The 14,796-nt window shown below is 39.6% G+C and overlaps 1 protein-coding gene across 3 annotated transcripts in view; it reads left to right on the top strand.

The window, feature by feature from the left end:
- Positions 1-14,796, top strand: part of sp1 (sp1 transcription factor) — an 18,064-nt gene extending 3,268 nt beyond the window's left edge. For all 3 annotated transcript variants that reach the window (XM_010905840.4, XM_010905839.4, XM_020045124.3), the window contains exons 5-7: positions 7,505-7,646; positions 11,006-11,196; positions 11,668-14,796. In XM_010905840.4, the coding sequence (XP_010904142.3) occupies positions 7,505-7,646; positions 11,006-11,196; positions 11,668-11,972 (638 nt within the window). In that variant the 3' untranslated portion in view covers positions 11,973-14,796. The remainder of the gene's footprint in view (positions 1-7,504; positions 7,647-11,005; positions 11,197-11,667) is intronic.

Here is a 14,796-nt window from a genome sequence, read left to right as displayed (position 1 = left end):
GTCTTAAGAAACTGAAAGATGCCTTATATTTTTGTATTTCATTTTCAAGCAATTTTGGATGGGCTTTGTTTTGAAAGCAGTCACTACCCATGCGTTCTAGTTTGAAAAACAACAGATGTGTCTGTACATGGAAAAATACAACACATTTTAGCAATTTATTCAGGAAATATTCTTGGTTTTGTTAGGAAAGTCCTTATGTGGGTAATCCAGTGCCATTTTGGGGATTTGCAACACTCAGCCAATCTGCCACAGCTTCAAGTCAGTTGACACCTTGTGTTGTTGGGAACTATGAATACTATACTGGTTTGTCTAGTTTTTATTTACGTGGCAGTGACTGAATAGGGTGAGTGCACGTGCAAATATCTCAGGAGTAGACTGTTAGGGTGAGTTGACTTAGCACTCTCTGTTGTGGTCAGTGATAGTTGGCTCCACCCACCTACTCCTTCAAAAAACACACATTCATATGAATAGGGAAGGTACTATTTTACAATTACCTTTAAACCGATATTGTTATTAAAATAAATGGACAGATTACTTTTGTATGATTCATTTAGCTTTTGTTGAAATTACAAGCATTATCAGAAGCAACATTTTTATTTAATTCATGCAAGGGTAAACAGGTATGGAAATGACAAAATATCAGTATTGGTTGGTTGGTTGGTTGGTTGTTGGTCCATCCGTAGCTATAATTACACTTAGAAATGTAAACTAACAAACATCAGTTCTAGAAGTAGGTTGTAAAAAATGACCAGAAACTGCAGTCATTTGTGATTTTCTGACCAAGGATATATTAATACATGTTTTTTACTTTTTTTTTTTATCCAACTACAGTTCAGGAAAATATCTTGATAGATACCAAACTAAACAAGCTAAATTACTCTATCCAGCTGTCTACTTCTAAGTTATTGTTGCACTGTCTCTTTACGCAGCTCTAACTCATGTGTCCAAGTAAAGCAAGTGCATGGTCAGATGGTTACATTGCTCTCCCCCCACAAAAAATGTCAGAACTTTGCCAAGTAATTATCTATGTGCAAAACAAATGTTCTGTCAACAGCAAAAACACAAAATTACTGAATCAGCACAAGCCATTTTGGAGATGTTTGAATAGTTAAATTTTAAAACTCAAGTTTTATCTCATTAGTATGTTATGTGCCACAATCAATTGAATTTTCTTCCCAATTTTGTGTAACAGAGTAGACAACAATTACTCGAAGCAATATATGAACGCTTAGATATGTCGCTACATCGCTACTCCCCTTTAAATGATGTGACATGCAGTGATATTGAATTCCTGACCCAAATGATATTGCCTGACCACTTTTTCTCTGCCTCAAAAAACTTTGAAGTGGGAATGTATCAGAACAAATTGAGCTTGAGCTATTATCGCAATATGTCTTAATCATAGATTTTTTGTTGTTGCAAGAATTAGGTCATTATCTTGCCTTACCGCCCTATTATGTGTTTCTACTTTAAATAATTGTTAGGTGTTGATTTTACTTGCAGGGGTTGATTGATAAATCTGTTCAATGAATAGTAGGATATGTTTATAATCATTAAAGTTCTGTAGATAAGAATGGAAAACCAAAACTTTGACTACTTTTTGGTTAACCAGCCTTTTTGGGAGGTAAATCAACAGCCACACAAAAAATGTACCAGGGAATTACACCCTTAAATACAAATGTAAGCAGAGCCGGCTAAGAAGAGCGAATGTCTGTGACTGACTGACTACCCCTTGTTAAATAACGTAGTTGTGAGGGAAGCAGACTTTTGAACTATATGTCCCGAGTTCGTATCTCCTCGCAGGCGATGTGTAGTACACATTATAATTTATTCTGTATAGATGAGAACTTTTCTGGCTAAAACCATTTGTATCTACATTATGGTTAGCCTGAAATAAAACAGTTTACGGTTATATTGCCACTGTTTCTGGTGGATTTTCGAAGTACGCATCCGTGCATGTGTTTTGGGGCAGGATAGACAAACACATTTTCAGGCTAACATAGAGTAGTTATGTTATAGTAATCCTCAACTGAAACTGGTTATATTGCGACTGTTTCTGGCATAGAATAATTCATGTTCAGTCTTGCTAGCAATTGCTCGATTCTTATGATTAATCCTAGGTAGTTAGTAGATACTAGTAAGCCTATTTAACACAATCCTCAATGGAGTCTAGCGACTGCTGAAACTTGTAATGCCGTGGCGTAGTGGTTAATGACAGTGTCTCTCATATGAAAGATCTAAGTTCAAATCTATTGAGAGCAACAACATTTATTATTTCTGGTAGATTCCACGATTCTCATCTTTTCACTTGATGAAAAAGTTAGTTATTGTCGCCTTTATTGATAGTTATTGTATAAATGTCAAAGTATGTTGTTTTGCAATGAAATTTTTTTTTGTGGTGGAGGTAAACTTTGTAAGAGAAGTTAGTCAGTTTAACTATCAATTTCATTTCATGAATGGCCAATTAACTATTAAAATGGCCAATGGCAAAGGAGGATTGTATAGAGACAAGAGGCTAGACTGACATCTGGCAAAAGTGCAGCTCCGTGGTGTAGTGGTTAACGACACAGCCTTTAACGTGGGCCTGGTTTTGAATCTCGAGATGGCAACACTTTCTGTTGCGGGCCGGCTGAACTAGGCTTGCCTGGTTTCTTGATCTTAAAGAACAATAGTATTCCTAGTAAAAAAAAAAAAAAAAAATACAAAGTGGTATATTGCAACATTTTTGACCAGAGTCTAAGCCCCTATAACACTAGGACTATATAAAAAGCTGTAATGTGACCACCTGAGCTACTTTTGCTTGAACTCCTCATTCGTTGTTAGGCCTAGCCACCTTCTAACTTTATCTTTTGTTGTAGCTAAATGGATCTGCTCTTGCACCTCAGACACAGTATGCATTAGCTTTAACGTGGTGGTGTAGATACAGCGGCCTATCGCCGCTACGGAAAAGTATTCCAACCCCTTTACTTCATGTTTTGTTGTGTTATTGACTGAATTTATGATGGATTACATTGGTGTTTGACAAACGCACAACACCGACAAAGCAAAAACATTTATTTTGACATATGTGCCAATTTATTGAAGAATGGAAACATCTTAGTATTCTGACATTTTAGTCATTACTTTGTACAAGCAATCACTGCTTCAAGTCTCGTGTATTCATCTACCATCTATTTTTGGGTTTTATTAAATATTTATTTAAACTGGGAAATCAAACTGAGACCTTTTACTGTTTGACTGGACACAGTCAAAGGTCCTTCTCTCTGGATTAGGTTTTCTTCAAGGACCTCTGCATTTTCCTCTGTTGATCCTTTCTTCAGATTTCTGTCTTACCACACTGTAATGAAGGCCTGATTGATGGAGTACTGCAGAAATGCTTTGAGCCCACAATGATTGAGCCCACTTTGTTCCTGAGAACTTTCATTGCTTGAACAATTTCTTTATAACCTTCCCCAGATCTATGCCATGACACAATTCTTGGATGTCTACGGAGAGTTTGTTTGACTTCATATTCTGGTTCTTGCTCTGACATGCCCTGTAAAGCACCACAACAAAATGTGGAAAATGCAAAAGGTTGTGAATATTTTCAGAAACTACTATATCTTTAAATTTGGTGGTTGAGGGTGGCTATAAACCACTATTTCAGAATATTTAAATATATATAGATGGAAATGTAATGTTTAGTCATCTCCAAATCAAAATTGTGAAGTTAAAACATTTGCTTAGCTTCCAAATATAGCCATAAGGTTCAGTAGGTTAAGGGGTTGATTCAGGGTGTCAGTAGGGGAAAAGGAGACCAGCGGTGGGGTGTAACTTGACCTCACCCACCATTCATAGGTCTTATCAAGTCACAAAGCATTCTCCCAGGATCAATTTATTTTTTTATTTTTTTAAATGGGTGTGTCTTAACTTTGCCTCTGCCAACCAGTATTTATCTGCCTGTAGTGTTCTGAATTCTGGTACATTCTCAGAAAAATCTAGCTGTTTACCCCCACCTTAATTCAGGTTTCTAACTAATGATTCTTTGTTGGTTACTGCATCCTGCTTATCTATTTTAATCCACCATACTGACAAACTAGTACAGGAATATGTTGCTAGTCTTCCTCGGCTCTGACACAGAGAAGTTTAACATACAATTTAATGTTCAACAAACTTTTTGGCAATTCTATATATAAACCCGATTCCAAAAAAGTTGGGACACTGTACAACTGTAAATAAAAACAGAATGCAATGATGTGGAAGTTTCAAATTTCAATATTTTATTCAGAATACAACATAGATGACATATCAAATGTTTAAACTGAGAAAATGTATCACTTCAAGGGAAACATAAGTTGATTTTAAATTTCATGGCATCACATCTCAAAAAAGTTGGGACAAGGCCATGTTTACCACTGTGTGGCATCCCCTCTTCTTTTTAAAACAGACTGCAAACGTCTGGGGACTGAGGAGACAAGTTGCTCAAGTTTATGAATAGGAATGTTGTCCCATTCTTGTCTAATACAGGCTTCTAGTTGCTCAACTGTCTTAGGTCTTCTTTGTCGCACCTTCCTCTTTATGATGCACCAAATGTTTTCTATGGGTGAAAGATCTGGACGGCTGGCCATTTCAGTACCCGGATCCTTCTTCTATGCAGCCACGACATTGTAAATGATGCCTTATGTGGTCTGGCATTGTCATTTTGGAACATGCAAGGTCTTCCCTGAAAGAGACGACGTCTGGATGGGAGCATATGTTGTATTAGAACTTGGATATAACTGTCAGCATTGATGGTGCCTTTCCAGATGTGTACGCTGCCCATACCACACGCACTCATGCAACCCCATACCATCAGAGATGCAGGCTTCTGAACTGAGCGCTGATAACAACTTGGGTTGTCCTTGTCCTCTTTAGTCCGGATGACATGGCGTCCCAGTTTTCCAAAATGAACTTCAAATTTTGATTAATCTGACCACAGAACACTTTGGCACAGTCCATTTTAAATGATCCTTGGCCCAGAGAAAACGCCTGCACTTCTGGATCCTGTTTAGATACGGCTTCTTTTTTGACCTATAGAGTTTTAGCCGGCAACGGCAAATGGCACGGTGGATTGTGTTCACCGACAATGTTTTCTGGAAGTATTCCTGAGCCCATGCTGCGATTTCCATTATAGTATCATTCCTGTATGTGATGCAGTGCCGCCTGAGGGCCCGAAGATCACGGGCATCCAGTATGGTTTTCTGGCCTTGACCCTTACGCACAGAGATTGTTCCAGATTCTCTGAATCTTTGGATGATATTATGCACTGTAGATGATGATGATAACTTCAAACTCTTTGCAATTTTCCTTTCTGATATTGTTCCACTATTTTTCGCCGCAGCATTGGGGGAATTGGTGATCCTCTGCCAATCTTGACTTCTGAGAGACACTGCCACTCTGAGAGGCTCTTTTTATACCCAATCATGTTGCCAATTGACATAATAAGTTGAAAATTGGTCCTCCAGCTGTTCCTTATCTGTACATCTAACTTTTCCGGCCTCTTATTGCTACCTGTCCCAACTTTTTTGGAATGTGTAGCTCTCATGAAATCCAAAATGAGCCAATATTTGGCATGACATTACAAAATGTCTCACTTTCAACATTCAATATGTTATCTATATTCTATTGTGAATTAAATATAATTGTATGAGATTTGTAAATTATTCCATTCCTTTTTTACTCACAATTTGTAGTGTCCCTACTTTTTTGGAATCGGGTTTGTATTCGTGCAACACATTACTTAGAAATGAAAGAGAAAGAGAGAGAGAGAACTCAAAGATAAAAACAAGATCAACAAGAAAGATGAGTCATTCACTTTGTTCAGTCATTTAATTGCAGTAAATCATTTATTATTTTCTTGAAATAATGAAGATATAGACATAGAGTGCCATCGAGAATTGGATTCTGTAAATTACATTTGATTTGAGATTTGTCCTAGGTGTAGGTAGTAAGAGAGATCCTAGACTAGCCTGTCTGGTTAGATGGTTATGTTTGCTTCTGATGTACATGACTTGGTCTAAAACATTTCTGCGCATTGAACAATGGAGAGCCAACCTAGCTGCTTTGTCTTGAGCGAGTTTTTTCAGATCTTTCTTACCTGCGGATGACCAAATGACTGGACAGTACTCAAGGTGTGACAGAACTAATGCCTGGATTACTTGGTTCAGTGTGTTAGATGTTACATACCTAAAACATTTCATGGTAAAGGCAATGCTATTGTAAAAACCATAGTTCTTTGAAACTAGCTTTCTCTGTATAAAGTGACAGTGTTTGGACACTAAGTTGAATATTGTAACAAAAACACCTAGACATTGTTTTTTAAAATTATTTTATGTCTAGCATGCATTCAAGTTCAGGGTATTTTCTGGATCACAAAAGGGCTTAATGCTGGGTGTCGCCAGGAGAGTGGTGATTAATGTCAGCCCATCACCTGAAATAATTTACAAATGTCAAAATATCCCTCTATCTTAATGTTCTTCAAGGAGCTAATAAAATGTTTGTAATGTTAAAGCAGGTTTCCTACAATTTCCAATGGAGTTGACAATAATGGCACTGCAAACATTGGCCACGTGTTCAGCATTTTAGAAGTTGTTTTTCTATGTTGTTATTGTTGCAACAAAGTGTTCTGACTGTAGCCCATCAGCAAAATGTACGTGTCACATTGTTTTGGATATTCGATATGAATGGCCTATGATATCATTTTATTGAAGTAATTTAGGAGATGCTCTTATTCAGAAACACTTGTTGACAAATAGGTGGATGAGGAATAGACCGGTTGATCTTTGAAATATGCTGATCAAAACAGCTGTAATGTGATAAGTGTTTCATGTCTAAAATATAGACTGGCCAGGTGAAAGTCATTACAAAACAACCTGATTAGCTGTCAATGCCCATTCAGAGTAGGCTACCCATACAGTCATTCCAAATGGCTACTCATGAGAGAAAATACCCAGGTTTGAATGCTAGCTGCCACGTCTTAACCAGACATGTTCTCTGTCTAGAAAACTTCTCAGACAATTATTCAAGCAATTATAACTGTTGAGAATGAAACCATCATGCACGTTCCAGCCACCACTTCATGCTGGGGCAATTACTGTACTCTTTGTGGCCTAAGAGTTTCTGTGGGGTACATATCACTGAAGGTCCCCAACACCAGAGGCAGCAAAGCACCCCCACAGTATTATTGTACCGCCACAATAAATACTTTTTGCAACAGTATTCTTGCTCTTTAATTTTTGGGGAGGTCAGTAGTGAACACTTTAGTAAACGTTTACTGTCGACCCAATGTAATATCCAATGAAAAGTTATTTTCTAAATATGCTTACATTTTACTTACAAATACAGACTTGTCTACAGATTCTGAAAGTTCAATAACATAATTGAGACCATTTATTTTGTCTGTTTCAATACTTAAGTATGAACTGGTGACATTTGCAATGTCTACAAATCACTTGCTTAATGTGATCTCCTCCAACATGCTTCCCAGGAGACCAGAGTATGCAGACCGGCGGGGACAGTCTAGATGACAGCACCGCCATGGACGAGGGCGACACCTCCCCTCAGCCCCAGAACCGAAGGACACGCAGGGAAGCCTGCACCTGTCCCTTCTGCAAGGATGGCGAGGCTCGGTATGTCTGGTCCACCGCATGAGATGCATCTCTAACTAGGACCAGGGGGGAGACACTATACAGGTGCATCTCTAACTAGGACCAGGGGGGAGACACTATACAGGTGCATCTCTAACTAGGACCAGGGGGGAGACACTATACAGGTGCATCTCTAACTAGGACCAGGGGGGAGACACTATACAGGTGCATCTCTAACTAGGACCAGGGGGGAGACACTATACAGGTGCACCTCTAACTAGGACCAGGGGGGAGACACTATACAGGTGCATCTCTAACTAGGACCAGGGGGGAGACACTATACAGGTGCACCTCTAACTAGGACCAGGGGGGAGACACTATACAGGTGCATCTCTAACTAGGACCAGGGGGGAGACACTATACAGGTGCATCTCTAACTAGGACCAGGGGAGACACATTATATAGGTGCATCTCTGAAAATTTGTATTTTATTTTCACATAATTCAAATCAAAAAGTGGTCGGGCTCCTTTTGCACAAATTACTGCATCAAAGTGGCGTGGCATAGAGGCAATCAGCCTGTGGCACTGCTAAAGTGTCATGGAATTCCTGGTCTGTGTTGTTGGGTCTGCTGTGTCTCATTTTCCTCTTTCCAATACCCCATACATTCTCTATGGGGTTCAGGTCAGGCGAGTTGGTTGGCCAATCAAGCACAGTGATACCATTTGTTTTGGCAAGGTGGGCAGGTGGCAAGTCCTGCTGGAAAAGGAAATCACCATGTCCATAAAGCTTGTCTGTAGATGGAAGCATGAATTGCTCTAAAATGTCCTGGTAGATGTCTACATTGACTCTGGACATGGCATACCAAATCATCACTAACTCTGGAAACTTCACACGGGACATCAAGCAACTTGGATTCTGTGTCCTTCCAACTTCTGATTTCCAAATGAAATGCAAAATGTACTTTCATCTGAAGAGAGGACTTTGGACCACTGAGCAACTGTTCAGTTGTTTTTCTGCCTCGCCCAGGTAAGACTCTTCTGACGTTGTCTCTGGTTCAGGAGTGGCTTTAACAATAGGGACACTTGTGTGCGTGGTGGTTCTTGATGCACTGACTCCAGCCTCAGTCCACTCCTTGTGAAGCTCCCCCAAGTTCTTGAATCGGCTTTGCTTGACAGTCCTCTCAAGGCTGCAGTCATCCCTGTTGCTTGTGCGTCTTTTCCTTTCCAGTCAACTTTTCGTGAATAATCTTTGATACAGCACTCTGTGAACAGCCAGTCCTTTCAGCAATGACGTTCTGTGGCTTCCCCTCCTTGTGGAGGGAGTCAATGAGTGTCTTCTGGTCATCTGTCAGGTCTGCAGTCTTCCCCATGATTGTGCTTGTGTGTACTGAACCAGACAGAGATTGAAGGCTCCGTGTTAATTTGCTGATCAGAGCTCATCTTAGGTCGACATAGCAACATTATTATTCAAATATTTTGAGATAATGGATTTTTGATTTCCATGAACTGTAAACTGTAATCAATTACAGGAAAAAAATCACTTTTCCACAGTATTCACATTTTTTGATGCACCTGTAGATGGCATAACAAGACAATGCAGAGATGGGTGCTCCATCAGTCAATGGTTCGGTTTTTGCTCTGCCTAGATAATTATAAGGTTACTATAAGGTTACTAGGTTTGGAATAACCCCAGGCCCAGTTATTGACCATTGACATTTCAGTCTTTTATAGCAGACATTCATTTTTCATCCATTGTCCCGTGTGACATAAATGCTGGGCAAATCATGTATGATGTTTAAATTCTGATTAATTAAACCGCTGATGCCTGAGAAAGAACACATTCTAGATTGATTACTATCAAGATAACTAGGTCCGTTGAATGAAATGCAACATGCTATTGTAAAGCATCTCTGCGGTCTGGTCTGTTAATACTGTGTCTTGAGTAAACCTCTGGAGATGGACATACTGTTGTCTTTATTCAAAGATTAATTCAGTCATTTCATTAAATTGGGTATTCAACTCTGGACCTCGAAGCCAATTCCACTCAAATGCAACCCTCTAATCTGGGATTTATATAGATCTGAGACACCAGGTGGGTAAAAGAAGGGATGAAGGGAAAACCAGCAGGCTCTGGACCTTGTAGGGGTAAAAGTTAAACACCCCTGCCTTAGATGTTATGTTTAGGCTGCTATCCTTCACAGCTGTGATTAAGCTGTTTACATTAGGATGCGTGTCTGTGTTTTTTGTTAAGAATGAAAGTCATGGCTAGACTTAATTGAGCAAGCTTGGATTTACCTATTATAGCCTTACATTTTTGTAAATGCCTTGTGTATATTTCAACGTGGCCAATAAGGACTGGTGGTAAGTTAAAAAAAATTTTTTTACTGACAGATCTTTGAGTTTCAGTGAACATATTTAATTCATATGAACCAGTAAAGGCCAGAGCATGCAGAACCCACTAACTGCAAATTATTAACTGAAAGTATGATTTATGACTACACTAAAGCATCATATTTAGAATAGGAAGTTTGGTATTTAGACTCATAAACATTCTTTAAAATGTGCAGTAGATTTGTAAAGGCTAGGCATACAGAGTATTTGTTAATGTTTAAAACAATTTTTAGTTGCAGCTTCATCCCGATTTATATAATGAAGTATGTTGCCACAGCTTTGAAAGTGATAAGCACATTTCGCAAATAGAGCATTTCTGAAAACCAGTTGTTCACAAACTACACATCACTAAAATAGGTTTCTCCTACTTTATAATCTGTCTTTATACTCTAACATTACTTCAGGGTGAGATCTGAGTCACTTTGTGATGGGACGAGGCAACTATAACATGATTTTATAACACTGTAATGCCAGTAGACTTGGCGCACGCTGGGTATAGAATGTTGGATCAAGAGGGATTTTTTTTTGTATAACTGATTTGAATATGGCATATCTTTATTGGTGATATTATGTGGAATTTCATTACGAGCTCTGCTTCCTCATTTAGAAATTTTGAATTCTACTGGAAACAACTAACTACCTCAGCCTGTTTCACACGCCATCAGAATGCACTTGCTGTAGTTACTGCTTCATTAGGAGAAGGGGAGAGTAAGTCTACCAATAAGAAATGTAAGTCAAAAAGCCAAGGAAAAAGGTCACACTATACAACCATTTGGTGGGCGCCTGGAGCCCAGGAGGGGCGATGCTATGATGTATTTAGGAATGACTGTTATTCTCCTGGGTCTTTGGAAACCTATCCCTTTTGTTGTTGCTAAATGTGGAACGTTTTATAATCAAGTGATTTTATTTTTTTGTAAGTTAAGCATTGTTTTCTAAAATGGCACAAGTGGTGTGGGACTCAATCGGCCAACAGCAAATTACTCTGGATCTGTCTTTTCCTTCCCCCTCAGAGATCCCAATAAGAAAAAGCAGCACATCTGCCACATCGCAGGTTGTGGGAAGGTGTACGGTAAGACGTCTCACCTGCGAGCGCACCTCCGTTGGCACACCGGAGAACGACCCTTTGTCTGCAGCTGGTCCTTCTGCGGCAAGAGGTTCACGCGTTCAGACGAACTGCAGCGCCACAAGAGGACACACACTGGTAAGACGGGCTCATACGATACATTAACAATCAATTTCCAGTGTTCAGCTTGTAGATATGGTCGTCTCTGTCACCCCTGGCTAGAGTCAAGAGATTTCCTTTGCTAATTTACTGACCAAACAGGTCTAGGTCCAAGATGCATGATGTATACGTTAGAGTTAGGTTTTAAGAAATACTCCCAAGGCCCTGTTTTTGACTATTGACATTAGTCATTTATCAGACAGTGTGACTAAAACCTCTGTGCAAATGATGTATGATGTTTTAATTTCTGATTAATAACCAGAAAATTATTAAAGGATGGTCTGTGACTTGGCTGTCAGCGACCATGTCTTTAATGAAATGGCATATTTATATGTATCTGCCATCATGCTGAAGGGTAGACTCAAACCTGGTCGTTGATCAAAGTGTGAGCAGAGGTGATTACAGTCACAGAAGCGTGTAGTGTCTAACCTGTTTCCTCATTACTTGCAGGGGAAAAGAAGTTCTCGTGTACAGAGTGCCCTAAACGCTTCATGCGCAGCGACCACCTGTCAAAACACATCAAGACCCACCTCAACAAGAAAGCCACTGGTGGCTCTGCCCCTGCCTCTGACAACTCCACCCCTCAGACAGGAGATGGGGCCACCGAGGGCGGGGCGGGGGTCAACGAACCACACGCCCTCATCACCATGGAGACGCTGTCAGCTGAGGGCATTGCCAGATTAGCTAGCAGCGGGATCAATGTGATGCAAGTGGCCGACCTGCACTCCATCAACCTCAACAGTAACGGATATTAAGTACTGGGTGGCTGATTGAATGTCAGGGTTCAGAACAGCAGACAGTGGACACTGACTCAGATCTTTTCTAAGGGCTAAGAAGGGCTATGTCTGGATTATACTCAGAAAGTCCATGCAAACAGGGGCCACCGAGCTCAGTAAGATACTATTTTTGAGAGGCAGCAGCAAGGAGACCCCGTCCCTTTTATTTAGATACTAAAACTCTGGTGTTTTCCCAGGGACTTGGAGCCAAGGCAGTAGGGGGTGGAGTGTGTGGAGCGGTGAACGTTCTAGAATGTCTACGCGTCAGTGGGCTTTCATGGTCCCGCTATCATAAATTGTCCTAACTCGGAATGACGAAGGCCCTGCTCTGTAGCTGGTTTAGGTCTGAGGGTAAAAGGGGCCTTCTGATGCAATACAAATCCGTCTCTTCTAGTCTGTTTGGATGTGTTTATTGGGTAGCCCGATTTATATTTTCCCCCCTTGGACCAGTTGGTTGTTTGACCAACACTTCAGTGCAAATCTAATTTGTCCAAAAGAAATTGGGCTGCCTTGTCTAAACGCTGCCTCTTTGTACAGGAGGTAGATATCACACTACTACTATTACTACTCACAGTCCAGAGACCTGCCTCCCCTGTTTTCTATTTCCATACATCTCTATCACTCTCTCTTTCAACCCTGTCTCTCAACTCAGTCTGGATGTAGTATGCTATAGTAACAGTATTCACCAGGTGTACCAGGGCTTCCTTCTTTGGTCTACTGCACCAGCCGGGTAACTGTGGGTCAGGCCACCTTTGATCTGATCCTACCCTGTCTGACATCTGTTTATTCTCATCGGCTGCAGGAAGGGTCTCCGTTTCAGGTCCCTAATGATCTCTAAGGTCTGTTCCAAAGGACGTAATGTTCCAGAATGCTCCGCTAGGAATGTACAGTTTAGAACAGATATGATCTTCTGTTGAAAATCATGTCAGCTCTTCTTTCTGTCTTTGGAGTGGTGCGACTTGTGGAATACAACCCATACCCAGGAGCACTAATTATCAGGGGGGAGGACACTGGCAGCCTGTTCCCTAAAGTAGTGGACTACATTGATTTTAGGGTGCCATTTTGAATATAGTTCTGAAATCCTCATGAGATATTTTTGGTTTTTTTGCCTTTTATATGATTAATTATATAGGTACACATTCAAGCCATCATGCTTTGATACATTTATCATAGCAAAAAATATTTTTTTGATAATGTTTTTGTATGTATATATTTTTTTCAAAAAATGTGTAAAGCTACGTAAATTCATACCATAGGAAGGATCAACTGAACTTTATGGTCACAAGAGATTGCCTTTTGTGTGGATGACTTTCTCATACACAATCAATCTTAAACTTCTATTGTTATCAACTTTTATATAAATGTAGATTTTGTTTGTCAACTCAATGTCAAAAGTATTCTGTCTATAGAACGGCCTATGTATGTAATATAGTCCAGTTCTTACCAGTACATATGAACCTTTTTTCTGTGGTATTTTGTCAACTTGCTTCATATTCTAGCTCTTTTTCAGATGTATTTGGAAATCAAATTCCTCCTGGCTACTTTAACAACTTACATATATTTTTTTTAAGTCTTAATTTCCAAATACTGCAAAAAATAAATGTAAGCTCAAACCAAAGTCCATTATATGTTTGTAAAAGAACTCTGGGATTTTGGAATGGAACTATACATCACTGAGTTCTAAAACAGTTGCAGACAGTCAGCAAGTAACAAGCATGGCTTGGGTGGACATGTTATAACATGGGTTTTTGCATAAGGCTTCATAAGTTCAGTAACTTAAAATCTCCAGGTTTGCCTGAAATCTGGTTTGGGGGATTTCTGGATTTCCTGTTTATTTCATTGTTTCTGATTTTGTAAAACTTATTGAAATCCTTTTCCTTCCGGAAACTGATAAGGGATTGATTGGTCAAGATGTCAATTTGTTTTGTAGGCTACTTGCAGAAAGGTTTCCCCTATCCTATAGCATGGATACATTTGGAAGTCTGTCACCCCGTTTTGAGTTTATTTTGGTGGGAAGTATCTTTTTATTCAAAATGGTAGTTTATTTGGCAACTTATCATGTTTTCAGATCCATTTATGGGGAGTGAAGGTGGAAAATTTCATACAAGCACATTTTTGTTAATTTCTTCTAGCCACCTTGGATTTACCTTTTTGAATGTTTTAAAAGGTAGCCAGAGAGAAAGCTGGATTTAACTTCATAAGGCTTCGGAACCATCGAGCTGGTGTTTCTGAAAAACCAGGGCATTTTCGGTAAAGCCCATATAGCTGGAGTTTTACAAGGCTGCATGTTGTGGAAGATGTGTGTTCTTGAATAACCAGAAAGGTATCAGTTTCATGTGTTGTACCTCAGAATATTAAAGACAATGTGTAACACGTGTCTTGATAGTCCAAATACTTGTATCAATTGATAGATTCAGTACTTGGATGGGTTGTCAGTCCCTGTGGAGGATTACAGGGGAGGGAGTTAATTGGTTCATAGATTGCATTCCACGCAATAGACTGCAGTGCTATTGGCCCTGTTCAAATGGAGTACACTATATAGGTGCCAGTCCCCAGGGCTCCAACATGTTGAAAGGGGTACCTAACTATCAGTGACTAAAATGTCAACTTGGCGCTTGAGATTTTGATGTGTTTTCTACTATTTGGTTGTCAACTCCTGTCCTTGCTATGAATTATTGGTTTTCACCAGACCACAAAAAGTGCCCTTAATAAACCTTTTTGTTCTTTATCTATGGGAGTTGGTTTTTGTAATTGTGAATATTACTACAGATGCCAACAAATGGATTAAAATTGAATAAAGAAA

Source organism: Esox lucius, chromosome 17 (assembly GCF_011004845.1).
Source record: "Esox lucius isolate fEsoLuc1 chromosome 17, fEsoLuc1.pri, whole genome shotgun sequence".
NCBI lineage: Eukaryota > Metazoa > Chordata > Actinopteri > Esociformes > Esocidae > Esox > Esox lucius.
This window is presented reverse-complemented; position numbering and strand designations above follow the sequence as displayed.